Here is a 26,253-nt window from a genome sequence, read left to right on the forward strand (position 1 = left end):
GGTAAAATGGGGACATAAAGAAAAAAGAGAAAGAAAAAGATTTTATTGGGGGGCAATAGACGTTTTAAATTGATGTAATCTCCTCTCTCTTTTTTTAATCAAAAGTTTTATTTATCTAATTTTAGGAAGATTAGTTCTTATTCCGGCGATCGGAAGTTCTATTGGGGGGCAATAGACGTCTATTGGGGGACAATAGACTATTGGGGGGTAATAGATGTCTATTGGGGGCAATAAATCTTTCTGGTGAGGTTTTCAGAAAAGTCCGGTGACAGGAAGCTAGGGAAAGTTGGCCGGATTCCTGCGGCCGGTGACAAGGCTCCGGTGAAGTCTCCTATGGTTTATCTCTCTTCCATTTTTTCTCTCTCTTTAAGTAACAAAGGGGTGAGGGTAAAATGATATTAAAAAAAAAAAATTTAAAAAATCTTAATGGGGTATTAGGGAAGACCTCCTTAGAGTGTTTTTTTTTTTTTTTTTGAGAATGCTCCTTAGAGTGTTTTGAGTAAGAGAAAATAAAAAAAAAAACTTAATGAGGTAAGTGGGAAAAAAATCTTGGACAAAAACCTAAAAAAAAAAAATTTAAACCAGTAGGAATAATGGAATGGGCTTGATCCGGGCTTGGGCTGCTCATTGATCTGAGTTTTGGCCCGGTCCTCTGTATCATACCCTCGTATTAAAAGATGCAGAGACAAAAAGTCTGCGAGTCATTCTCGCTTGGCGACTTATCGGTACGTTCGGTCCGAGACGAAAGCCAGGTAAACACTCCATTTTGGCAGCCCACCTGCGCACTCCTTCTATTATCAACTTCCAATAGTCCATCCAAAAAAAAAACTTCCAATAAAATAAAATTCTTCATCTGCTTACAGCAAACAAGATTATGCAAGAAATCCCAGATGGCGACGTCTCAGCTGCTTCCGTGAATGTTGCAGGTATTACATTCCAAAGTAGACTTCGACTAGCCAAACAAATAGTCATTCACACCCTCAGAGAATCAAAGACTCTGTATTTGTGAAAGCCATGGCTGAGAAATTGTCCGGTGGAAGTAGAGGGAAGCCTATACGATGCAAAGGTAGGATTTGTTTCTATTCGTTTTGGATTCGTTGACTTTTGATGAATGGTCTAAAACTGATATGTTGCTTATCTGCTTCCTATCTGAACTGTAGCTGCGGTGTGTCGGAAGCCAAGCGAGCCGCTAGTGATCGAAGAAATCATGGTGGCACCGCCGATGCCTCACGAAGTCCGCGTTCGAATTATTTATACTTCTCTGTGCCACAGTGATCTCACTTTCTGGAAAATGAAGGTTCTTTTTAGCACACCTCAGAATATATATACATATATATGCAGCGCATTATATATAATTCGAGTGTGGAAAGTGTCACAGATTTTAGGTTTTGACCCATTTTTTGATCATATTTTCACATCTTAACCGTTCAGTTTTTAGGTCCTAATGTATAGATCACCTCTGCAAAATTTCAGCCAAATTGGTGATCGTTAAGTGATCCAAAACTGCAATTTACAAAAATGTACATGAACGGTTCCGGTTCGGCAGATTCGGTTCGTTCGTGTAAATTTCAGTTTTTGATGCTTTAACGATCACCAATTTGGCTGAAATTTTGCAGAGGTAATTTATACATTAGGACCTAAAAACTGAACGGTTAAGATGTGAAAATATGATCGAAAAGTGGGTCAAAACTGGAAATCCATACCTTTTTTCTTAGGTGCGGATATCCGCACCGGAGCAAAGTTTTTTTTTTTTTTTTTTTTTTTTTATCAATAAGAACTTCATTAATAATATGTATATACACACTCACACACGTGGTACTATTGTTTAGACTAATTAAAAAGATGGTGATTTGGTTTGGTTTTGTTGTGGTAGGACTTTCCTGCAATTTTCCCTAGAATTCTCGGTCACGAAGCTATCGGGTGAGCGTTCCAACACTCTTGTCACTTTAATTCATCTTCCAAAACCGAATTAGACCACATTGTTATTTTAATCAATGACATTACCTCACCTTGTTAGTTTAATCACTGACATTAGCAATTTTTTTCTTCAAAACGAACTGTTAATGAGAGTAACATTCATCTTTTACTCAAGGCTTAATGCACTAAAGTATAAGGACTAAGGATCAGATATATTTGGTAAGGTTGCATAAAACTATATATTTGGGTCACGGAGTTGATTTGCTTTTCGATCAATTTTCATGCCTTGTAGGGTTGTGGAGAGTGTTGGGGAGGATGTCAATGAGGTAAGTGAAGGAGATACTGTCATACCAACATTCATGGCAGACTGTGGAGAATGTGGAGATTGCAATTCAGCAAAGAGCAACCTATGTTCAAAACTACCCTTCAAGGTCTCACCTTTTATGCCAAGATATGAGACAAGCAGATTCACTGACCTGAACGGCGAGGCTCTATACCATTTCCTATCTGTGTCTAGTTTTACTGAGTATACAGTGGTAGACATAGCCCATGTCACAAAGATTGATTCTGGAATACCTCTAACCAAGGCTGCAGGCCTTCTGAGCTGTGGAGTATCAACAGGTAGACTTGAAATCTGTATTGTTTTCTGGTACTTTTCTTCTTTTGATGTGATGGTTTGCAAAATTTATGTTTCAATTGTGTTTAACAAACTCCATCCTTTTGGCCTTTTGGGGTTGTTAATTAAGCTACATTATCATATCCAACCGAAAGTTAGAATACCTTAATCACGAAATCTGTATTGTTTTCTGGTACTTTCTTGTTTTGATGTGATGGTTTACAAAACACCATCCTTTCCCCGGGGGGGGGGAGATGTGTGGTGGCGCGCTTGTGAAGCTACGTGGTCATATCTAACCGAAAGTTAGAAACATTAATCACAAATCTGGTTTTAGGGGTTGGTGCTGCATGGAGAACGGCAAATGTAGAGCCAGGATCAACTGTGGCTATATTCGGGCTCGGTTCAATTGGATTAGCTGTATGCATTCGCAACCTTGGTCTACATGCGTTTCATACTTCTTTTCCTCCTGCACATTTTTAATTATGAGAATGCTCACAGCCACGCTAAATTATCCAGGTTGCAGAGGGAGCAAGACTTTGTGGAGCTTCAAGAATTATCGGCGTGGATGTGAACGAAGACAAATTTGAAGTTGGTATGTGGATCTTATCAAAAGTATCTGATTTTAGTCACTTTAGGCAGTGAAGAGCTTTGTAGTCATGCCAATGTATGGTAGAGATACGTACCCTTCGTCATAGGAGGAGTATGCCATCTGATTATTCTATGTTGTTTCATTTCGCAACGGATTTGGATGATATAATTGTTTTATTGACACAGGGAAAAAGTTTGGACTCACTGACTTCGTCAACGCTTCAAATTCTGAGAATAAATCTGCGAGCGAGGTCTTTCAATTCTCTTGAACTATGCACCTAGTTTGTGGATGATTCATTATTCGCTAGTGTATTCTTATACGTACACAGTTGTTTTAGAGATTAATAGTTCATTTCTGGGAATGGATATGCTTTTTGTGGCAGGTCATAATTGAGATGACTGACGGGGGTGCAGATTATTGCTTTGAATGTGTGGGAATGGCATCAGTGGTGCAAGAGGCTTATGCTAGTTGCCGGAAGGTCTCTCTCTATATTTATATTTGTCTTTGCTAACTTAAATTTTTTTTTTTTATGAGAATTTTGACTAAAGAAGAAAAGAGAGAGTGTGGATTTCACTTCCTTTCACACACACACACACTTCCTTCTAGTGTGAGATTTCTTTTTTTGGCCATTTGCTTATTATACTAAATTTCGATCACATATCGGTATCTCGACCGTTCAATTTTTAAGTCTATATATGTAGATCACTTATGCAAATTTTCAGCCATATTGATAATTATTAAGGCATTCATAATTATGATTTACAATTATAAATGTGAACGGTTCATGTTAGACATATTGGTTTGTCCATTGATTTAATCTAGTTCGATACATTAGCGGTTATCAATTTGGCTGAAAATTTATAGAAATGATTTATTCATGAAGTCATAAAAATTGAATAGTCGAGATGCCGATATGTAATTGTATTTATATATATATATATATATATATATATATCAAAGTTATAATCTTTGTATCTATGCCCAGCCAACGCGCGTAAACAATATACAAAATATTTTCAGGGTTGGGGAAAAACAATTGTGTTAGGAGTTGACAGACCAGGGTCACAAGTGAGCATTCCTGCAAATGATATCCTTTGCACTGGAAAATCCCTCATGGGAGTCTTATTTGGAGGACTCAAACCCAAATCGGATATTCCTATTCTCCTCAATCGCTACATCAACATGGTGATTTTACAGTAACTGTTTATTTTAATCTTACGCCTGCATTTATTCTAAATAATAATAATAATAATAATAATAATTAAAAAAAACTTGTACCTGGATGCCTACTTAACATTTTAGCTTTTCATCCCATCAGGAACTACAACTGGATGAGTTTGTGACACATGAAGTAACTTTTGAAGACATTAACAAAGCTTTTGATTTACTCGTTGAAGGGAAATGTTTGCGATGTGTAATCTGTATGAATGATCAGTGAGTTACTTGCATTAGTAACAGCCTCTCATTTCACGTGCAAGATTTCAGTGTTTAAAAAGGAACTACAATCTAGAGAGTGGATTTAAATTGCGGAAGCAGCAAGCAGTTTCCGTAATATGTTGATAAAAGCAATGGAATTACAGCATACTTTAATAAAGTCATTGTTTCCCCAAGTTTCATTTACGTAATTACGTGGATCTCGTGCTAAACTCATCGAAGTGAGTTTTTTCTATTATCTTGAGTATGCCTGTACCTCATATCTCTCTGTTGCATGTACTCTTGTCTCCTTGATAGTTGCAATATATTGTGAAATACAGAATTAGTAGTTGTGAGGACTGCTATTACAACATGGCTCTTCTCATCATAGTTCCCATTGTTACTTATCAATATCTCCTTTACAGGTTACCCTGCCACGCCATTGTGGTAGTTCTGCAAGCTCGGTAGCTTGGAGCTTCGTCTTTTTCTTTTTCTTTTTTCGGTCAAAAAGTAGCTTTTGAGCTTGTTGTAGCCATTAGAGTATTGCTGTCAACAAGCTCTACGAACGTGACGATGTGGTGTTAGCTCAGTGGTTAGAACATCCACTACCTAGGATCCAGGTTATGGGTTCGAGTCATCATAGGAGTAGAAGTGAAATACTTTGATCATCTTTAAAGAATAATTAAAAAAAACTCTACGAACGTGAAGCCTGTGATGGTGAACTTGTAGGGTCTTGTATAAGAAAATCTTGAAAAAAAAAAATATTGGAATGAGACTCTCTGTTTAGAAATTAGATGCTGAGCTTAGTAAATAGACTCAGGGCATTTTGTTATTGTAAAGTTGTCTGTTTTATATAAGAATGCAAAGAATAAGCCGTGCAGTATAAGCATAAAGAATTCATCTTTTTGTAAAGATTTGGTAATGTTAATTGTGAAATAGTAGTACCAACTTCTGGGGACTGAAAGTATGACGAGTTTCCTCATTCTGAGAAATTATATAGTAAGACTTCCAGGTTGCAATCGAACCATCAGGTTAAAGTAAATTTTTTTTTTTTGGACTAATGAAATATTCATTAAAAAGGTAGAAGCCCAGAGAGCCCAGTAGAAGCATTGAAGCTCAGGATACAACTAGAAAAGGAAAAGAATCTCTATCGACTAAATCAAAGAGAGATAGGCAAAGAAAGAGATCCTACAAAAGGCACGGAGACTGCAAACAAAATATGATTATTCCTCCGGCACCGGCGGGCACAGAAGGCCATCGTTTCTGGGGACAAGAGAAAGAGAAGGTGGTGGTCAGTCAACCGATCTGTTAAGACCCACCCTCGACTTGGCAAGCGATGCTGCAGTGTGCGACTATGAACTAGTAAATTTTATACTAGCAATTAGATGTATGTGAAACTATGAACTAGCAAATTTTATACTAGCTCTTTAAAAAAAAAAAAAAATATCATACTAGCAAATATATATGTATGAGAAATAGTAAGGTTGGTCAGCTGCATAGTACATAAGTTAGTTAGGGAGCGGAAAGTGCTACTATTTTCATGTTTGGTTAGTGCAAAGGAACTGATTCTTGTTGCTTGTGAAAAATATGTGAGAAATTGAATCGAAGAACAGTCCATCAAAAGTTCAAAACTAAAGGAGCAATATAATATTTTATCGGTCTCATTTAGTAAATTACCGCAAAATTCTTACTGCACAAAAAATAAAGTCATGCATCACGGATGCCTTATTACATATTAACCAGTTTGATTTGAGATGGGCTATTAGGAATAATGAAATGGGCTTGAGCTGGGCTTGAGGTAATCATTGATCTGAGTTTTGGCCCGGTCCTCTGCATCATATTGAAACGGGGCCCATTTCACCCCAGTATTAAGAGAAGTAAAGACAAAAGTCTCCGTCATTTCCACTTGGCGACTTATCCGTACGTAAGGTCGGAAACGAAAGCCAAAGTGAGTTGAGCACAAACTACAAAGCTAAACTTAAACAATGCCGCCACCCCCACATCAAGATTCCTTTTTCCCAACCCACCTACCGCTTCCATTAGCAATTTCCAATCAAATAACATTCTGCGAGAAAACCAAGAGAGCGAAGTCATACGTATGTTGCAGAGGGAATCAAAGACGTATGTTACACTCCAAACTAGACACGGGCTAACCAAATAAATAGTCATCACACTCTCAGAGAATCAAAGACGGTGTCTTTGTGGAAGCCATGGCTGAGAAAGTGTCCGGTGGAAGTAAAGGGAAGCCTATTAGATGCAGAGGTAGGATTTGTTTATATTAGTTTTGCATTCGTTAACTTTTGATGAATGGGCTGAAACTGATATGTTGCCTATCTGATTCTGATTCTGTTACGAACTCTAGGTGCGGTGTGTCGGAGGCCAAGTGAGCCTCTGGTGATCGAAGAGATCATAGTGGCACCGCCGATGCCTCATGAAGTACGCATTCGAATTATTTATACTTCTCTGTGCCACAGTGATCTCTTGTTCTGGAAGATAAAGGTTATCTTTAGCCCAGCTCAGAATATGTACGTGATACCATTGTTTAGACTAATTAACAAGCTGTTGATGCTTATCTTATTTTGTTTGGTTTTGTTGTTGTAGGACTTTGCTGCTGCAATGTTCCCTAGAATTCTCGGTCACGAAGCTATCGGGTGAGTATCCAACACACGTACTGTAGCTTTAATTCATCTTTCAAAACCAAATTAGACCACATTGTTAGTTTAATCACCGACATTAATTATCATTTTTTTGTCTTCAAATTGAACTGTTAATAAGAGAAACATCCATTGCTCAATGGCTTAATGCACTATAGTATACGGACTAAGGATCACATATATTTGGTAATTGAGGTTGCATAAAACTACATATTTTGGTCATGGAGTTGATATGGTTTTCGATCAATGTTTATGCCTTGTAGGGTCGTGGAGAGTGTTGGGGAGGATGTCAATGAGGTAAGCGAAGGAGATACTGTCATCCCAACATTCATGGCAGACTGTGGAGAATGTGGAGATTGCAAATCACCGAAGAGCAATCTATGTTCAAAATTACCCTTCAAGTCCTCACATTTTATGCCAAGATATGAGACAAGCAGGTTCACAGACCTCAACGGCGAGGCTATATACCATTTCCTATATGTGTCTAGTTTTAGTGAGTATACAGTGGTAGACATAGCTCATGTCACAAAGATTGATTCTGGAATACCTCTTACCAAGGCTGCAGGCCTTCTGGGGTGCGGAGTATCAACAGGTAGACTTGAAATCTGCATTGTTTTCTGGTACTTTCTTGTTTTGATGAGATGGTTAACAAAATGCCATCGCGCGGGGGGGGGGGGGGGGGGGGGGGGGGGGGGCGCGCGCTTGTGAAGCTACGTGGTCATATCTAACCAACAGTTAGAATACATTAATCACAAATCTGGTTTTAGGGGTTGGTGCTGCATGGAGAACGGCAAATGTAGAGCCAGGATCAACTGTGGCTATATTCGGGCTCGGTTCAATTGGATTAGCTGTATGCATTCGCAACCTTGGTCTAGATGCGTTTCATATATACTTCTTTTCCTCCGGCACATTTTTAATTATGAGAATGCTCACAGCCACGCTAAATTATCCAGGTTGCAGAGGGAGCAAGACTTTGTGGAGCTACAAGAATTATCGGCGTGGATGTGAACGAAGACAAATTTGAAGTTGGTATGTGGATCTTATCAGAAGTATCTGATTTTAGTCACTTTAGGCAGTGAAGAGCTTTGTTGTCATGCCAATGTATGGTAGAGACATGTACCCTTCGTCATAGGAGGAGTATGCCATCTGATTGTGCTATGCTGTTTCATTTCGCAAGGGATTTGGGTCATAAAATTGTTTTCTTATTGACACAGGGAAAAAGTTTGGACTCACTGACTTCGTCAAAGCTGCAAATTCTGAGAATAAATCTGCGAGCGAGGTCTTTCTCTAGAACTATGCCTCTAGTTTGTGGGTAATTCATCATTTGCTAGAGTATTCTTTTGCACAGTTGTTTTAGAGATTAATACTTTGTTTCTGGAATGTATATGCTTTTTGTGGCAGGTGATAATTGAGATGACTGACGGGGGTGCAGATTATTGCTTTGAATGTGTGGGAATGGCATCAGTGGTGCAAGAAGCTTATGCTTGTTGCCGGAAGGTCTCTCTCTCTCTCTAGATATATATACTGTATATATAGCCAACGCACGTAAACAATATGTAAGACCTTATTGAACTAGACATCAGCATTTTCACTTAAGCTGACATTGTGAGGAGTATTAGAGTTTAGTTTGTAACATCAGAGTATTAAATGAAACTTGTAATCGAAAATATTTTTATTAATGCAATATGTTTTGAATTTGAATTCAAATAGTATGGTTATTTAGATAAAGACAAGGAAGTTATAAGACAGTTCCTTGATGGAAGGAACTGCCTTAACTGCTTTTCTGATATAAAGTGGATTACTACAATGCCTTAATTGATCCCTGCTAGCTAGAGCACCACACCTCAATCAAATTGTCCCATTAACAATATGAGATCAAGGGTGAATCTAGGGGAAGAACAATGGAAGGATGCAGTGGATCTAGTTAGTATCTCTACAATCCCTTTATCTTTAATTTCAATTTATATTGCTTGCTGCCATATATATATATATATATATATATATATATATATATATGTATATGTATATGTATATGTGTACTTATTGTGTTATGAGATTGCAACATCATACGCATCCTAACTTAGGATCAAAATAACTATCAATCCTATATTTGTTATAGTTGATTTTCTGTTCATGTAAATCTGCAGATATTAGGATAGATATATTGTTGCAATCCTAAATTAGGATGCGGCTACCAGTCTACCACAACACTCCTAATATGCAAATTACAATAAATGTGTTTACATGTGCTTATTCTGAGATAGTTTATGGTACTCATTTTGTGTAAATTCTAACACAATATACAAAATATCTTTCAGGGTTGGGGAAAAACAATCGTGTTAGGAGTGGACAAGCCAGGGTCACAGGTGACCATTTCTTCACGTGATATCCTTACTACTGGCAAATCCCTCATTGGAGTCTTATTTGGAGGACTCAAACCCAAATCGGATATTCCTACTCTCCTCAATCGCTACATCAACAAGGTGATTTCACAGTAACTGTTTTGTTAATTGTAATTAATTGCTTTTCGCTTAACTTCCCTTTTAACATTTTAGCTTTTCATCGCATCAGGAACTACAACTGGATGAGTTTGTAACACATGAAGTGCCGTTTGAAGACATTAACAAAGCTTTTGATTTACTCATTGAAGGGAAATGTTTGCGATGTGTAATCTGTATGAATGATCAATGAGTTACTTCCATTAGTAACAGCCTCTCCTTTCACATGCAAGATTTCAGGGTTTAATAAGGAAGTACCATCTAGAGAGTGGAAGCAGCAAGCAGTTTCCGTAATATATATATTGATAAAACCAATAGAACTACAGCATTCTCAAGTCATTGTTTCCCCAAGTTCAATTTTCATGGATCTCATGCTATAACTCATCGAAGTGAGTTTTTCCTAATATGTTGAGACGGTTGAGTATTTGTGCGCCTTGTATCTCTGCTGCATGTACTCCTTGAAAGTTGCATTATATTGTGAATTAGTGTTTGTAACTTGTAAGGTCTGCTATTACAATGTGGTTCTTCTCATCATATTTCCCGTTGTTACTTTTCAATGTCTCCTTCACTGCTTTACCATAGCCGCTGCTATGCCATTGTGTTTATTCTGCAAGCTCAGTAGCTTGGAGCTAGTTAGATCGCTGTCAACAGGCACTACAAACGTGAAACCTGAGATGGTGAGCTTGTGGTGGCTATTGGTATTTATATGCGTCGCTTGTGGGGTTTAGGTTTTTAATTAATCTTGTATAAGAGAATCTCATACTGTTGGAATGAGCCTTCCTGTTTAGAAATTAGATGCTGAGCCCAGCAGGGGCGGTCCTGAGGGTGTGCAGGTAGTGCCGCCGCACAAGGCCTCCGAAAATTGGAGGCCTCCGACTTTGAGTTTCGTGTATATATAGGTATAAATGAATATAATTAATTTAGATCCCCATCCATGCATAGAAGCTTGTGTAGTCCAGTTGGTATGCTGGCCAATATGTGCATGGGTTTTTATATAAGGACCTTGTCACGGGTTCGAATCCCAGGCTTTCATTTTTAATCTTTTTTTCTCTTCCTTTTTTTTTTTTTTTTTTTAACCTTCCATGTCCCTGATTTTTTTTTCTTGAAAATCTTCTTTTTTAATCTTCCTTTTTTCTTTTTTCTTCTTTCACTCTCTGTGTCCCTGATTTTCTTTTTCTTCTCTCTTTTTCTACAATCTCACATTCCTTTAGGGTTTACGATTTTCTTTTTCCTTTTTTTAGTAGATTTTTTTTTGGTAAGTCAGCAAATCAGATTTTTTTTTTTCCTTTTGTTACTAGGTTTTTATTAACCTTATAAAAGACATGTGCAAAGAAATAAAACTAAACCCAACACAAATTCGAAGCTGTTAAGCCAAGTTTGTTATCGTCATGAATGAATTAGGAGTTATAGTCTCATTTAACATTATTTGAAACTTTCTTAGTTATTTTGATTAGTTGTTTCAAAATAATTTTTATATCATTGAATGATCTTGTCATAACATTTTTTTTACCGTACCCATTTTTTTTTAAAGTCATTATGCAATGAACATAATACCTCTGTCAAATTTTCGCACTAGGTCTCTGAATTCTCAGGACAGGCCCGGAAGCCCAGTAAATAGCCTCACGGATTTCGTTACTGTAAAGTTGTCTATTTGATCTAGAGAAAATTTTACATAGAGTACCCTAAATAAAAGTAATTCATCACTTTGGTACATCAATTTTAAAAACTATCATATTGGTACCCCAACATTAAAACTCAAACCACTTTTAGTACCCCGTCGTCTATAATGGCGTCAAAACTTTATTTACCAAAGGATAATTTCGTCTCTCCACATTTTAACTCAATTTTTTTTTCTTCAACTCAAAAACTAATTTATTTTCAATAAAAAAAAAAAAACTAATTTTTTTTCAATAAAAAAAAAAAAACTAATTTTTTAACTCCCACAAACTATCAGACAAAACTTGAACGCGGTCCACCATATGTGGCGTCCCTGACACTAGATGGGTCCGAATCCATCTTCTCTTTGTAGGGATAGAACAAACCCATATCTATCGTACCACTTAAGTATCGAAAGATATCTTTAACACCAGTCCAATGGCGTCGTGTTGGCGCAGAGCTATATCTAGCTAGGAAGTTCACAGCGAATGAGATATCCGGTCTTGTGCATTGTGCTAAGTACAATAATGCGCCTATTGCACTTAGATAGGGCACTTCTGCCTCTAGCACTTCTTCGTCGTCATCTTTTGGACGGAATGGATCCTTTTTTGGATCAAAACTACGGATGACCATTGGGGTGCTTGAAGGCTTAATTTTGTTAGTGTTGAAACGCCTAAGCATATTTTGGGTATAAGCTGATTGATGAATCAGGATACCATCTCTACGGTGCTTAAGTTCTAAACCGAGGCAAAACCGTGTTTTCCCAAGATCTTTCATCGCAAACTCGGATTTCAAGTGTTCAGCGGTTTCCCTTAACTCTTTAAGGGCGCCAATTATGTTCATGTCATCGACATAAACCGCTACTATTGCAAATCCAGAACTTGTCCTTTTTATGAACACACATGGACAGAGTTCATTGTTGACATATCCATTTCCAATCAAGTAGTCACTTAGACGATTATACCACATCCGTCCAGATTGTTTCAATCCATATAGTGAGCATTTCAATCTAATCGCAAACGCGCTCCGTGGTTTGGAGCCACTTGACTTGGGTAACTGAATTCTATCTGGAATTTTCATGTATATTTCCGTATCTAGATCCCCATATAGATACGCTGTATATTTTCGTAGCGTTAATGAGTTATCGGGATGTCATTCGTGACATGTCGGTTTATCATTGGCTCGGGGTCGCGGCACTGTGGGACCCCTCTCTCGGGTCAGCACAGTAAAGTGGTATCAGAGCTCTAGGTTTCGAAATACTTTGGAAATTGTTTTTGCAAAACTAGCAACCCTTTTCAAATTTTTCAAGTGTCGAATTTGGTTGAGCAAAAAACTCGGTTTTCTTGGGCTTTTAAAAAATAATAATAATAATTTGACCCTTTCTTTTATTTTACTCTTTTCAGATGATACATTTTTACCTCATTTCACTTGCAAATATTTTTCCTTAAGGCTACTTCCGAGTCGTTCAAAGAATTCCCATTGGATTTGAAAAGTAAAGATGCCTTTGAGATTTCTTGGAAAAAAAAAAAAAAAATTAATTAGTTTGTCTTTTGTTGTGCTTTAAAGTTTGGTTTAAACTTTAAATTGCCAATGCCGTCATGATGCCACTCGACCACAAACGTTCCAAAGGTAGTAAGTATGAAAGTTGGATAAAGTGTTGGGTAAATTATTAGGGGATTGAGCATTAAGGAGTTAACGAGGTTATATTAGGTGAGTTGATACTCGGAAAAGTAGGTTAGAGATGAAGTTGAAAGGAATATTTGTGTACCCCCATGCTAGTGTTATAGAGTAAATTTTATTGATGGATTAAAGTTGTTGTACTACATATATTGTTGCACGTATTGAAAAATATAGAGTGTTGTGTGGAGCAAAGTGAAAAATTGAGTAAAAAGTGAGATAATGACCTCTATATAGTCATTTGGATCAGTGGTGTTCATATTTTCACTCGATTTCCTCTTCTTCCTTCCGAGCGATGGTCCGACTGCAGCGGTTCCCCATCGATACTCTACGGAAAGAAGGTGCGACTTTCGAGTAAGGTAGACACCACTCAAGTGTTTCCCAAGTGGTGGACTGATAGGGAAACTTGTAATGGCAACACAAACATGAAATTGATTATTGCTTGAACTTGGCATCGCCCCAATTCTGTTGTTAATTGGTGGAATGATATGAAGCTTTGTTGCTTTGGAAAGTCTAATATTGTGTTGTTGTGTTGACAAAATTATTTTGTTGGGAAACACAAGAAATTGAGGAATGACTAGTAGAGTCATATAAGCTATTCTTGGGTTGCCATTGGTCCGTAGGGAGTTGAGAAATTGTGTTCCCTAATTATAGAAATTGTTGGGAAAATAAATGATTGTGGTATCAGCAACGTACTTGGAAATGTTAGTATGCTTTGAGATTACAAGGCCACGCCCTTGTACTGGTATTAGTAGGATCACCAGCAACGTTTCTAAAAGTGGTCAAGAAAAGATCTTTAAAGGATTATAACTTCAGCAGCCAGTTTTCTTTACTTCAAGGAGTTTTTGATTGCTTTGAAGTCAAGTTACTTATTGGTTTAATTTTATTATAAAGGACTCGAGCGTGTGCACATGGAATTGGACGAAGTATCCAAAGTCAAAAACGAAGCTAAGTTTGGGCGAGCACTCCATATCCATGTAGGGTGAGCTGTCCCTTCCTTGTTATAGGCTTTTCAGTATATGTGGAATGCTATTCTAAGATAGTATGTTGCCTGTAAGCATGTTTTTGGTTGTTCATTAGTCGATGCCCCGTGATACATGTGTTTTCAGAACTGATAATTGCTAATTGTGAAAACCGAGGCTAGACATGCATGTTGAGATACTGTACCCTTGTATGTTTATACTTGTGACCTGAAAGTGAATGGGACCTAGACGCGTAGATTCCTAGGGATCCCATGGTGTCGATAACCGTGAACCTCCGGAGGGGGCCGTGCTCCTATGTTTGTCGAGAAAGAGTGGGTACAGACAGTGAACCAGTCATAGCAGACTCAGGGCCAGGAAATGGACACTTTCGCTACTTGTAGTCACCCGGACTACAGAGTAGTTGGCTGGTTCTCGAAGGATGACGAACCGGGTCGGTCATCGATTTGTTTGAGTTTAGCTGGCAGGTAAGTATCTTGGAGCTCCAAATTGTGTGAAACATACTGCATATGTTTTATAAAAGAAATAAATGTTTGTGGTTGCCTCTTTATAAAATATTTTCGATAAACGTGCACAATATTATGTAGTAAATATTTTCGATTATTATTATTATCTTTCAAACCTAGCATGGTTGGGTCAGCCCCTACTGGGCATGCGAGGATGAAAGCTCATCCCTACAACAGTGTGCAGGTTTCGAGGATGTGGTCGGGGAGCATATAGGGTGCGTTTGGGGGGGCTTTTTTGCTCCCCTGCTTATAAGCACCTGACCTGGAGGTGTTTGGTAAACCTGCTCTTGCCCTGCTTTTGACAGAAGCCCCTGCTTCTTTTGGTCGAAAAGCCGAAGCCAGCACCCCCATGCTTTTAGAAGCAGGCCTGGCTTTTTTCACTGTAGCGGGAGTTACTGTAGTTTAATGAAATTTTCAAAATACCGGGTTGTGTCCTCTCTTGCTTTCAGCAATTACACCACAATGCCATCCTTCTCTTCCGTGTTGAAAAGTGAAGCCCCCAGCGCCTCGCAGTGAACACGCACAATTGCATCTCGCTGACTGCCTCCTCTCCATTCGTGTTCGAAGCCTCAATCCAATCTCCAGATTTTCATACCAGGCTCTGAAAATCGAAAGCTTTCCAGGTATTAATAACTCTTCCCTTTTCCATTTCAGTTCCTATGTCATCTTTCATTTCTCAATCTATGATTCCCTATCTGGGTTCTTCTTTGATTCGCTTAATGCTCATCTGGGTCATGCTTCTATATTCAAATCCTTGTTTGCAATTTTCATTGACTAAGCTTGATGGTTTATAAGTTCACAGTTTCAACCAAGAAGCTGATTACTAGAATCTTGTTTGTCAAGAGGTGCTCGCCTCTTGTTTCCTTTGTTTGTCTTTTCAATTACCAATTATCTAGCTGCTACTTTGTTTCTGTATTGCTATGTGACATTGGGTTTCTGGGCTTAGACGAAGTGCATGTTTGATCTGGGATTTTGGTTGTTTTTTTTTTTTTTTCAAATTTTGCTAGCTACAGATTGCTTGGTTTTCTAATGTTGGAAGAAATGAGTTTTTTCTTTGACAAGCATACAACAGTAGAGTTTTGAATTTCTTTAGGAGAGTTGATTCTGGAATTTGATCTCATTAGTGAGCTGCTGAAAATGTAATTGATCTTTAAACTGTTCTTAGAACTAACAACTCAACCGCTTTCTTTTTCAGTTTTTCTTCCATATCTGTTTGCAGATATTAAGGTTGGTTTGCTGTCTTTGATTGTCTGGTTATTAGTTTCATTTTCAATTATCTGGGTGAGCAGGAAAACACTGTTTGAAAACACTTATCACAAAACAATGAAACATACTACTCTTTAATCATGTATACAGAAAGATGTATAATGATGAAGGTCATGATACAAGTGCATGTTCTGCTCGATATAAGCTTAGAAAAAATATTGGAGGTTTGAGTTTGTGCAAAGTTAAAGGGTTAAAGAGGTTCTTTTTGGTCCTATATAATTATCCATCTTTTTCAAACCAAATCATTGTATTCAGATGGTATAATGATCATACCTTTTTAATCAATTTAAGGTAAGGGTTTTCTCCTATCAGTACTATTTTGTACTGCAGTAAGGTCTACCTGCAAAAAAACTTTTTAAATAGCTCAATTATTTTCGGCAGCCTGGCAGCCTTGTTTGAATCTCAATCTGTATTTACTTGAATTGTGCTACAAATCTCTATCAAATTACATCATTGGTTGCTCAGCTTCTGTTGGTTAATTGTGGGTTTGGGGATTATAGGATTTTAAAGTTTTGAGTTTCTCTTTCTGTATGAAACTCTGCACTATCTGTCTTGCTTAACTAGTGGGTGCAAAAGACTGTTCATTTATGCTTACAGTGTGCTTCTTTGCACATTGTTGAAGTTCCCTAAGCTATTGCAATGTCTCTTTCTCTGTGTAGTGGTTTATTTTACTTATATTGGAACTGAAAAGTTTTGACTTCTCAGTTTGTTTTCAGAAAAATTTTCCTGAAATATTAGGTAACTGACCTTCTTACTGGAAATTTGACATCTTCATCTGTTATCTGTAAACCCAAGTTAACTTTGTATGTGTTGCTATGTCTCTTATCTGCTTCGACATCAACTTTGATCTCTTTTGTTGTCTTTTTTCTTTGGTTTCTATTTATACTGGTGCGGTTGGGCTCCTCTCTTCATTGTCAACCCCCTAGTGGTCTTGGATCATCCATACGCTGGATGAGGAAGAAGAATCGAAGCCGGAAAGCTTCGGGTTCTCAGGCGGTTCTTCGGCAGCTTCTGGGACATGTATGATCCAGAGGGCTACTCTCTTTGATTTTGCTATTACAAATACAATGATGCATGAGAATACAGTCTCATTCGTGACTTTAAACAAGGTGGGCGGCTTTCTGCAGCGGATGGATTTGGCTCGTAAATATGCGTTTGGGAAGATGTTGGTGATTGGATCTGATCCTCCTTTCAAGGTGGAGGGATTGTGGCTGTTCCGTGGGCAAGAGGTTCCCCAGGTCATAATTGATGAATGTTATGATATGAACTGTATGATTAGCATAAGGTTGATATCACTGATGAGGATCAAAAGGAGTGCGTGAACCAGATGATTAAAGATCAGGAGCCTTTTGAGGGGGAGGCCTTGTTGGATGCCAAATGCTTCAAATGATGAGACAAAGGTGTTCGAAGAGGTAGCTGTTCGAAGAGGTAGCTCTAAAGGTGTTCTTTAGAGGATCGTTCATTCTGGTTGATTGTGTTTCAACATTATCTTTTGCTTCTCCTAGCACTCTAATTTATGACATTGATAGGATATGACACAATGTTGTCTGTTATATTAGGAATATCAATTGAATTACATGGTGATGAAGTTAACATTTAATTGCAAGTTATATTACATTTGTTCAAACATGTATGTTGGTGAAATTTTGAATATCACAATTTCTCAGTTTCTTACAATTTCATACAATATGCACTCTGACCACAAGTGAAATGTTAATTGCTTTTGACTCCTGGGAGGCTTCACTATATGTTGGGTTGGGTTATCAATTGCCTATGTAAGACTTCATTGTGGGCAATCAAATTGGCCGTCTAATATATTTGTATAAGTTGTTTTTAAAATTGTCCAATATTAATCATATGCTCACCATAATTTATAAAAATTGAAAGTAGACAAAAATGAATAAGGACATAATAAAGACAAAAGCATTTGATCAACATTGTATTACCAAACAATCCATGCAAAATAATCTCTCATGTCTAATTTGGTCATTTCACAAACAAAAAGCACAAGCCAGTTTGAGTTTACCAAACACTTTGCACTGCTTTTTGTCACTGACAGCACTAAAAAAAAAACAGTTTACCAAACACTCAGCTGCTTTGCTTTTCAGCTACTTTTTCTCAGAAATAAGCAGAAGCCAGCTTTTCTGAAAAGCACAGCCATACCAAACACACCCATAGAGGAGGCACATGCCTGGCTTGACTTATTCTTCTTGGACTTTATCCAGAAATGGTTTTGGTCCTTTATCGGATTTTGATGTAACTTGTTTATTTACTTTCTCACTAATTTATTTGTTTATTTATTTCCTACTCGTTTACAAAAATTCCGGGAGACCCGTAATCCTGGGGCGCGTCTCTCATGCTTGTAGTTACTTAGTGATTTGTTTTACTTTCCAAATTAGGCTCCGATTGCAAGCCCAAAACTCTTAGCCCATTTCAAATTCCGCTTTTGAAAATGTGTTGTTTGGTTGTTAGAACGACTTGTCCAAGAAGGTGTTTTGTAAACCAACAGTTTGTACCGAAAAGGCCTTGCGATTTCGGGTTGATGAGTTATCGGGATGTCATTCGTGACATGTCGGTTTCTCATTGGCTCGGGGTCACGGCGCTGTGGAACCCCTCTCTCGGGTCACCACACCCCCCCCAAAAAAAAAAAAAAAAAAGCGACGCTGCAGCACTGTTCGCTCATTTGTCCGTATAACAGGCCGAGACTTGGGCCAAAGTCAAGCGTAGTGATTGCAGTGACCGACACAAACAGTACATAAGTTAGCTAGGAACCATAAGGTTAATGCAGTTAGATGTAAAACTCTCAACTGGTAAATTTCATACTAGCAGATGTATATGTAATTTAAGAGGAAGGTTGGTTGGCTCCATAGGAGTAAGTTGAACTTAGCTAGGAAGCGTAGAAGTGTTACCATTTTCATGTTTGGTAAATATCAACCTTGTCGCAACTACTATTCATTTTGTGATTAGTTTCCTATTTCCTATTGTTACTAAACAGTGTAAATACTTCCGCAAACACCCGAATTAATAATTTTCCCGTAAATTTCAATGTCTGTAGCAACGCCATTGGTGCCTTTGTCCTTATAAAATGCCGAGACCCTTCGTCAAGTATAGGTATTACAGCCACCGACACAAATAGTACCATGGCCGCCATGGATGAGAAGTTGTCAAGTGGAAACAGAGGGAAGCCTATTCGATGCAGAGGTTCGTTTTCTAATCACACATTCAAAATCATTAGCTCTTTTGCTTTCACTGGATAATGGATATAGTCTGAAACTGACCAAATCCTTGTATATCTAATAATGCTAATACGAAACTGTAGCTGCGGTCTCTCGCAAGCCAGGTGAGCCACTAGTGATGGAAGAGATCATGGTGGCGCCGCCAATGCCCCATGAAGTTCGCGTTCGGATTGTCTATACTTCTCTGTGTCACAGTGATATCACTTTTTGGAAAATGAAGGTTTTTTTTTTTTTTTTTTTTTTTTTTAAGCACCTCAAACTCATACTTGACGCTGCTATTTCGAATAATTAACAAGCTGTTGATGTATATAGGACTTTCCTGGAGTCTTCCCTAGAATTCTCGGTCATGAAGCTATTGGGTGAGCTCCAACACTGTGCGACCTTTTGTTCATCTTTCAATTCCAAATGATTAGACCATATTTCCTGTGTTTAAGACATCTTTTAAACCGTTAATAAGGGGAAAAAAAATTCATCTTTAGGTTATGAAATGAATTTTTTTTACAGAATGCATGTAAAATATGAGCATTGAAGATCTATGGTCAATGGTGATGCCATGTAGGGTTGTGGAGAGTGTTGGGGAGGATGTGACTGAGGTAGCCGAAGGAGATACTGTCATCCCCACATTGATTTCGGATTGTGGAGAATGTGTAGATTGCAGATCAACAAAGAGCAATCTTTGTTCAAAACTTCCCTTCAAGATCTCACCTTTTATGCCAAGACATGAGACAAGCAGATTCACAGACCTCAATGGCGAGGTTATTCACCATTTTGTATCTGTATCTAGTTTTAGCGAGTATACAGTGGTGGACATAGCCCATCTCACAAAGATTGACTCTGCAATACCTTTAACCAAGGCTGCAGGCCTTCTAGGTTGTGGAGTATCAACAGGTAGACTTGAAATTCCTTTTATTCTTTTGGTATTTTTATTGACCTGAAGGGATGGTTTTCATTTTTTAGATTTGAATTGTACTTAGAAACTCCGTCCTTTTTTGGCTTGTGATATCTCACCAAAATTTCACAAATCTGGTTTTAGGGGTTGGTGCTGCTTGGAGAACAGCAAATGTGGAGCCGGGATCAACTGTGGCTATATTTGGGCTTGGTTCAATTGGATTGGCTGTATGCATTTTCAGAACTTAGTCTAGATATATCATTTTATTTCTTTTCCTCCTCAGAGCCTGTTACAGATCACCATGCTTGAATTATCCAGGTGGCAGAAGGTGCAAGACTATGTGGAGCTACTAGAATTATCGGGGTGGATGTTAACCAACACAAATTTGAAATTGGTATTTGCATCATACTGGGAAGTACTTGATTTACATTAAGCAGTGATGAGCTTTGTATTCTTGTTCATCTATGCCGCAGATATCCTTCTTCACAGAAGGCAAATGTGATCTGCTAATCAGATCATGCTATGTTGTTTCTCTTTGCAAGGATTTGGATAATAATAGTGTGCTGTTTCTTGTTGACACAGGAAAAAAGTTTGGAGTCACTGACTTCATCAACCCTGCAAATTGTGAGAATAAATCTGTTACAGAGGTCTTTCTCATAAACTCTTTCTGGAGTCTTCCTTGTTAGCTTTTTGTATTCCTATGAACTTTATTCTTGACATTAATATTTCATTTCTGCTAATGAATATGTTTTTGGTGGCACACTTGTTCTTTTTCGCATGTAAAGCAGGTGATGATTGAGATGACTGACGGGGGTGCAGATTATTGCTTTGAATGTGTTGGAATTGCATCACTGGTGCAACAAGCTTATGCTTGCTGCCGGAAGGTCTCTCTCTCACTTACACACACACGCGGGCGTGCTCTCTTTCACTTTCATAGTGTCATGCCTTATCATAACTTTAAATCTTCAAGAATGTGATCTCTTATTATACAGATCCAGCGAGTCTAGTTTCTGTAGATTTCCTTATGTATCTTAGACTTCATAGTTTATGAACGTGCTAACTCACATCAGGATGAGATTAGGCAGCAATGCAGCTGTAATTCCATTGTATTAAACTTATATTAAGCATCTTGCTTTTAACTTCAGGGTTGGGGAAAAACAATTGTATTGGGTGTGGACCAGCCAGGGTCACAGTTGACCCTTCCCTCATACGATGTGCTTCATAAGGGTAAAACCCTCATGGGATCCTTCTTTGGAGGACTCAAACCTAAGTCGGATATCCCTGTGCTCCTGAATCGCTACATCAACAAGGTGACTTAGCAGTTAGCTGTCTGTTTTAATTGCTTTTTGCGTAAGTTATACCTGGAAGTCATTTTGAGATTTAGCTTTTCATTTTATCAGGAACTACAACTAGATGAGTTTGTAACACATGAGGTGACATTTGAAGACATCAACAAAGCTTTTGATTTGCTCACTGAAGGGAAATGTCTCCGTTGTGTAATCTGTATGAACAATCAGTAAGAGAAACAGCCTTTACTTTTACATGCAACATTTCAGTTTTTAGTAAGGAACCACCATCTAAACACATAAATAATGAAACCATATTATCATAAGTTTCAGTTTTGCTAGCTCTTCTTATTTTTTATTAGTACGATATGCATGGAAGAAATTACTAAATAGATATTTACGACACTGCAAACCCACTAGATGCACCAGTGAAGTAGGTGATGGGGGAGTCCTTCTTTTTCCTTGATGAACCAAAATGCCTGAGCCTGTACACCCCCAAATTTGCATAAATTGGTATTTCCCATTCTATGGTTGCTGCACTATATAATCCCTTATCATCTCTATTCCACTTGAAAACCACGGAGAAATCATCATCATCGTAAACTGGAACCCAGTTATCCCCTTGAAGCATCTCTACCACAGCATATGTGCCTTCTGTCAACAAGTCATAGTTTGGGTTTGCACTCCAAAATGTGGCATTTGGTCTATTCAAATCTCGCTTTCTGAATGAACCACTTTTTGGTATAATGATATCTTGTTTCATATCTCCAAACTTTGTATGTGGTGGAGGCGAATCTCCAAAAGGTCCAAGTAAGACTTCGACTTGTACAGAGGAAAGATCTGGTGGTGAGGGACCTTTAGAAATGACCTTTTCTCCCTTGGCCATTGCTTTGGCTAGTTTCTCAAATTCTTGGATGTATGCTGATAATGTGTGAGGACCATAGAGAGTGGAAGCAGCCTGAAGATGAAGTAATATATGGAAGAACCCAGTTAGAAAATTAAGTTATTATTCACCCAGGACCATTTAGGTGAATCTCATGCCAAACATATTGAAGAGATGAGTTCTTCTTTTTAGGTTGAGTATGTACCTCATATCTCTGTTGTGTGTACTCTTCAAAAGTTGCTATATATTGGGAATAAGTATTTGTAAGGCCTGCTATTACTATGTGGGTGTTTTCATCAAATTCACCCTTGCTGTTACTTATCAATGTCTCCTTTACTGCGTCCCTTAGCCGCCTCCCCGCCATTGTGGTGAATTCTGCAAGTTAAAAACCATTATAGTACTGCTGTTAACGTGCTTTGTGAATGTCAAAGCCTGTGATGATCAGCTTAAGGTGTCTGTTGGTATTAAGACATGCAACTTGTGTAGTAGATTTAAGAGAACATCAATATCGTTGGCCGGAATGAACATGAGTCCACCTTGTTAGAAATTAGATGCTTAGCTCGGTAAATGTACTAAACCCTTTATTCTACGTTCTCTGTTTTAATTATTCGAGGGAAATATAGGTTCTATATTGCTCAATTTTAGCAATTTGGTCAAGTATATATGCAATAAATGGCCTACAGTCATTGAATTGATGCAATGGTGCACATGCTGCTATCAGCACAAGCATAAAGTAACAAGAGTTCTTCTATCTGTAAAGATGCTGATGTGAATTTTTTAAAAGAGTACCAACCTCCTGGGACAGAAAGTATGATGAGTTTCCCCAATCTGAGCATTTGTATAGGGACAATTGCAGGCTGCAGTTGCATCATAAAGTCGAAACAAATGTAAATACTTATCTGTATTCTAGTTTAAATCAAGTCAAAACAGAAACTATAAGTCTTCTGGATAATGTATCTATGCAAAAGTTAATGAGAATGATGAGAACTAGTGAAAGTCAATCTTACCGCCCATGCGTAAGGTTTAAACATTTCACCGGTGGAAAGCAGAACATTCTTGGGTTCTTGGCAGTCCACTTGATATTCGCTAGGTTTTTGCAGTGCGTCCCTAAGTTTTCTATATTTTTCAGGGATCTGTAAATAAAACCGTTGTAAGTACTAAAGCAAGCAGAGAAGACTGATATGCCTGGAGACTAAAAACCAAAGTTTTTTTGGGTCCAAAAAGTGCTGACCTCTGTGTCACCTTGTTGAAACCCAGAGACACCAGGTCCGTCTGTAGTCCCAGCAGCAAAACCAGCACCAACTGCTGCTGGACATGTTTTCACCTTCTTGTTTCCTTCTAGCTCAACCTCAATATCCGTAAAGTCTAGGTACACGTGACGGTAATCAATAGCCCCGGTTAATTTCTCTGAAGCCGATGTAAATAGATCAGCTGCCTTCTTAAACTGTCTTTCCCCTATAATTTTGGTGCTTAGTATTTCATCAGGATAACTGTTGCACAACACGAAATCACAGTCACACATAAGCTGGTTATTTAGAAAAGTGTTGTTATTCCTCTTCTCTCTTTCTTCTGGCGCAAGCCATTTGACACTAAGAAGGTCATTTTAAGGTACTCTAAACAGTGATTAATACCCAGGTCCCCGGCCGAGGCAAAGCAGGTCGTTCCCATTACATGAGGATGTACTGAAGTCACAAGGTCTTCCGGTATCAGTGCAGAATGCTCCGAGCACATTCGGGGTCACATCTCCAACATTAGATTGGCAAAAAGCTCCCACGAATAGTGACCCGTCGTTCTTCCTCACCTTACAGTCTTGGCTGCTCGTTTTACTGCAGCGCTGCCCTCCTGTTGCTTTGATTGTCTGCGCCTTCTTTACTAACTCACCAATATCTATTGCAAATAACTAAAAGTTAGTAAATGTAATTGATCGACGTTTGTAACAACTAATGTTGCCGAGTATTCTGACGAGCTTTAACTCCTTACCTGGTTCGCTAGAGGAGTTGAAGGGTGCTCTGATGGGAGTTGTAGCAAACTGGTCCTCGAAGAACCGTGCAGCTGCACCTTTGTTGTCTCCACTGATGAGCTTATTCTCTTTGCTCATGGAGGTTCCGTGAGTGGCAAACCAGCTGAATGCTCCAATGCTCTGTTGGCTGGCACCATCCACAAACTTCAAAAGAGTCATTAGGGTATCAACGTTGGTCGGATACTGTGCTCTCTCCTCTGCTGGGTTTAGCAAATAAGCGCTTGGACTCCTGTTTATTCCGGCGTTTTCCACATCCCCTATAAAATTAAATCAATAAGGTGAAGTAATTAAGTAGGTTTTCTAGTAAGTTACAGACTTTGTATGAGGTAGGTCGGTTACCTTGGTTGATATAAATAGAACCAGGCTTGAGGTTATGATGAGCCTGAACAATGCTTTGCACAATTGCGTTGACAATGACGTCGAATGATTCTTGGATGAATCCTAGTGTTGATATAGAGTAAAGAAAATACTGCAAATAACCTCCAGGTCCTGCATGGGTGTGAATGCCACTAATCGCCACATTTTCTTCGGTATACAAATCGCCAAACCTTTCAAAACGAAGAACAAGAAAATTTTAACTATTAACCTGCATTAACCTTGAAGATGATGATAATAATAATATCATATTGATTGGATTGGCATATTAGACGTACCTTGATTTGAGTTTCTCGAGCACTTTAATATTGACGAGTTGTGAAGCCATCCCTGCATCAAGATTAACAAAGGCAAACCTTGGACCTTGGGAGCTCTCGGCCACGATGAAAGTCCTTGCCCTTAGCCGGAAATGTACACCCGCAGTGGTTTGGCCCATGTTGGCGTAACCCATCATGACCACTCCGGCTGCCGGTCCGGTCATGTCATAGCTTCCAACTCCGATCAAATACTTGCCATTATCATCAGTAGTAGAACTACAACTCACTGATTTTATAACACATATAGCAACAACAGTAAGTGATAAGAGTGTCCTTGTGTGAGGAAATTTGCTTTTGATCTTCATGTTTGATTTAAATTTCATCAATACCATGGAGTTGCGAGTTGTATGTACATGAAGCTTGAACTATATAGCTCAGGATTAGTTATAAATTATTGATTTTATTTTGGCAGGTACTATTGTTTCTCTTAGGTATAGTATGCTGTGACTTCATCACTTCCATCGCTTTTTTCGACCCAAGACGAGAGGCGCCAAAGGAGTTTGAGTTGGCACAAGAAAGAAAAGCATCTCTTTCCTTGGTTGCTCCGAATGCAAGAAACATGGCCAACGTTTGGTCTTTTTCCATTTTGTGGGGTTTTCTATGTATTATGCAAGTTTAGCCTCCAAGTAATAAATACCCCGTAGGTAATCAAGTAAAAAATAAAAGATCAGGTGGGGAACAATATGATAATGAGAGTTTTCATGTCTGTATCTAGACTCAATGGTGATTAGCCAAAAATTATTTGGTCGATTAGTTACTGAGTACAGACCAAAATGAACACAATTTCGGAAATCATATGATGCGGATATGCAAGAAGTTTCTCTTCTAAAGAGAGGCACCAGCAAGCCAAAAGACATTTCCCTCCCATGCCATCCATATATCTAAATCCCCATCTAAAAGTGTGTTGCATAGCTAGATAGTAGCTGCTACTTCCATGAGAGTGATGAGGCTATATAACCACTCTTGGCTTGTTGTAGGCAGGTCACTATGAGGTTCTGAGTAAAATGGTAGCAGTGTATAGCGGACATGTTACTCATTTAATGGTGGCATCACTGGCATGCGAGAGGGAACAGTTGATACGTCAATGTTGGCTTTGAATTTGGATTCATATCCCATACGCATGCACCTACGAATTTCGTGGCTTTTGACTTTAAAAGCCTTAATAAGTGGTTATCTTATCGTTTGTCACCTGTCAGTATGTGACCATACTCTCTTTGGTTAGCTGCGAAATATTATTCATACATTTTTCATGAATTTTTTCATTTCAAATTCTAAATTAAAATTCAAAATTAAGAAATTAATATTTAATGATTTGTGCCGACTAATCCAATTTAGAGATTAGAGAATGTTATCAAAAATGTCATTTTGAACAATATGTAACATATTCATATCACGAAGCAGTTACCTTAAAATCAGAAAGGATTGCTGCATGTTCACCTTAAAATTATAATTTTTAGATGTTTTAGTTTCTTTCC

The 26,253-nt window shown here is 38.3% G+C and overlaps 4 protein-coding genes across 9 annotated transcripts; 3 read left to right on the forward strand and 1 right to left on the reverse strand.

Annotated features, from left to right (window-relative positions):
- Positions 1-646: 646 nt before the first annotated feature.
- LOC112173137 (alcohol dehydrogenase-like 7) lies at positions 647-4,738 on the forward strand. 2 transcript variants are annotated; one of them, XM_024310704.2, is made up of 11 exons: positions 647-752; positions 864-1,066; positions 1,161-1,297; positions 1,874-1,920; positions 2,210-2,538; positions 2,868-2,950; positions 3,050-3,125; positions 3,308-3,372; positions 3,505-3,600; positions 4,143-4,307; positions 4,441-4,738. In XM_024310704.2, the coding sequence occupies exons 2-11, from the start codon at positions 1,015-1,017 to the stop codon at positions 4,558-4,560; spliced, it is 1,170 nt and encodes a 389-aa protein (XP_024166472.1). In that variant the 5' UTR covers positions 647-752; positions 864-1,014; the 3' UTR covers positions 4,561-4,738. The 2 variants fall into 2 exon arrangements, with proteins under 2 accessions (XP_024166472.1, XP_040364005.1); XM_040508071.1 differs by having other exon boundaries at positions 700-752; positions 927-1,066.
- A 1,783-nt stretch (positions 4,739-6,521) lies between these two features.
- LOC112173136 (alcohol dehydrogenase-like 7) lies at positions 6,522-10,244 on the forward strand. 3 transcript variants are annotated; one of them, XM_024310701.2, is made up of 10 exons: positions 6,527-6,797; positions 6,898-7,034; positions 7,137-7,186; positions 7,453-7,781; positions 7,957-8,039; positions 8,143-8,218; positions 8,404-8,468; positions 8,591-8,686; positions 9,508-9,672; positions 9,761-10,244. In XM_024310701.2, the coding sequence occupies exons 1-10, from the start codon at positions 6,746-6,748 to the stop codon at positions 9,878-9,880; spliced, it is 1,173 nt and encodes a 390-aa protein (XP_024166469.1). In that variant the 5' UTR covers positions 6,527-6,745; the 3' UTR covers positions 9,881-10,244. The 3 variants fall into 3 exon arrangements, with proteins under 3 accessions (XP_040364003.1, XP_024166469.1, XP_040364004.1); XM_040508069.1 differs by lacking the exon at positions 6,898-7,034 and having other exon boundaries at positions 6,522-6,797; XM_040508070.1 differs by lacking the exons at positions 9,508-9,672; positions 9,761-10,244 and having other exon boundaries at positions 6,531-6,797; positions 8,404-8,501; positions 8,591-8,692.
- Positions 10,245-18,809: 8,565 nt separating this feature from the next.
- Positions 18,810-21,541, forward strand: LOC112174496 (alcohol dehydrogenase-like 7). 3 transcript variants are annotated; one of them, XM_024312270.2, is made up of 10 exons: positions 18,813-18,973; positions 19,092-19,228; positions 19,321-19,367; positions 19,568-19,896; positions 20,042-20,124; positions 20,216-20,291; positions 20,480-20,544; positions 20,686-20,781; positions 21,043-21,207; positions 21,298-21,541. In XM_024312270.2, the coding sequence occupies exons 1-10, from the start codon at positions 18,913-18,915 to the stop codon at positions 21,415-21,417; spliced, it is 1,179 nt and encodes a 392-aa protein (XP_024168038.1). In that variant the 5' UTR covers positions 18,813-18,912; the 3' UTR covers positions 21,418-21,541. The 3 variants fall into 3 exon arrangements, with proteins under 3 accessions (XP_040365718.1, XP_024168038.1, XP_024168039.1); XM_040509784.1 differs by lacking the exon at positions 19,092-19,228 and having other exon boundaries at positions 18,810-18,973; XM_024312271.2 differs by lacking the exon at positions 18,813-18,973 and having other exon boundaries at positions 19,164-19,228; positions 19,513-19,896.
- A 39-nt stretch (positions 21,542-21,580) lies between these two features.
- Positions 21,581-25,156, reverse strand: LOC112174495 (neutral ceramidase 2). The gene is made up of 9 exons (XM_024312269.2): positions 24,740-25,156; positions 24,426-24,634; positions 24,047-24,343; positions 23,698-23,953; positions 23,298-23,556; positions 23,074-23,199; positions 22,860-22,923; positions 22,272-22,441; positions 21,581-22,141 (listed from the first exon to the last, which is right to left on the reverse strand). Exons 1-9 carry the CDS (start codon positions 25,108-25,110, stop codon positions 21,581-21,583), a joined length of 2,313 nt encoding a protein of 770 aa, XP_024168037.1. The 5' UTR covers positions 25,111-25,156.
- Between the last annotated feature and the right edge of the window lie 1,097 nt (positions 25,157-26,253).

This window comes from Rosa chinensis, chromosome 6 (assembly GCF_002994745.2).
Source record: "Rosa chinensis cultivar Old Blush chromosome 6, RchiOBHm-V2, whole genome shotgun sequence".
In the NCBI taxonomy this organism is placed as follows: Eukaryota; Viridiplantae; Streptophyta; class Magnoliopsida; order Rosales; family Rosaceae; genus Rosa; species Rosa chinensis.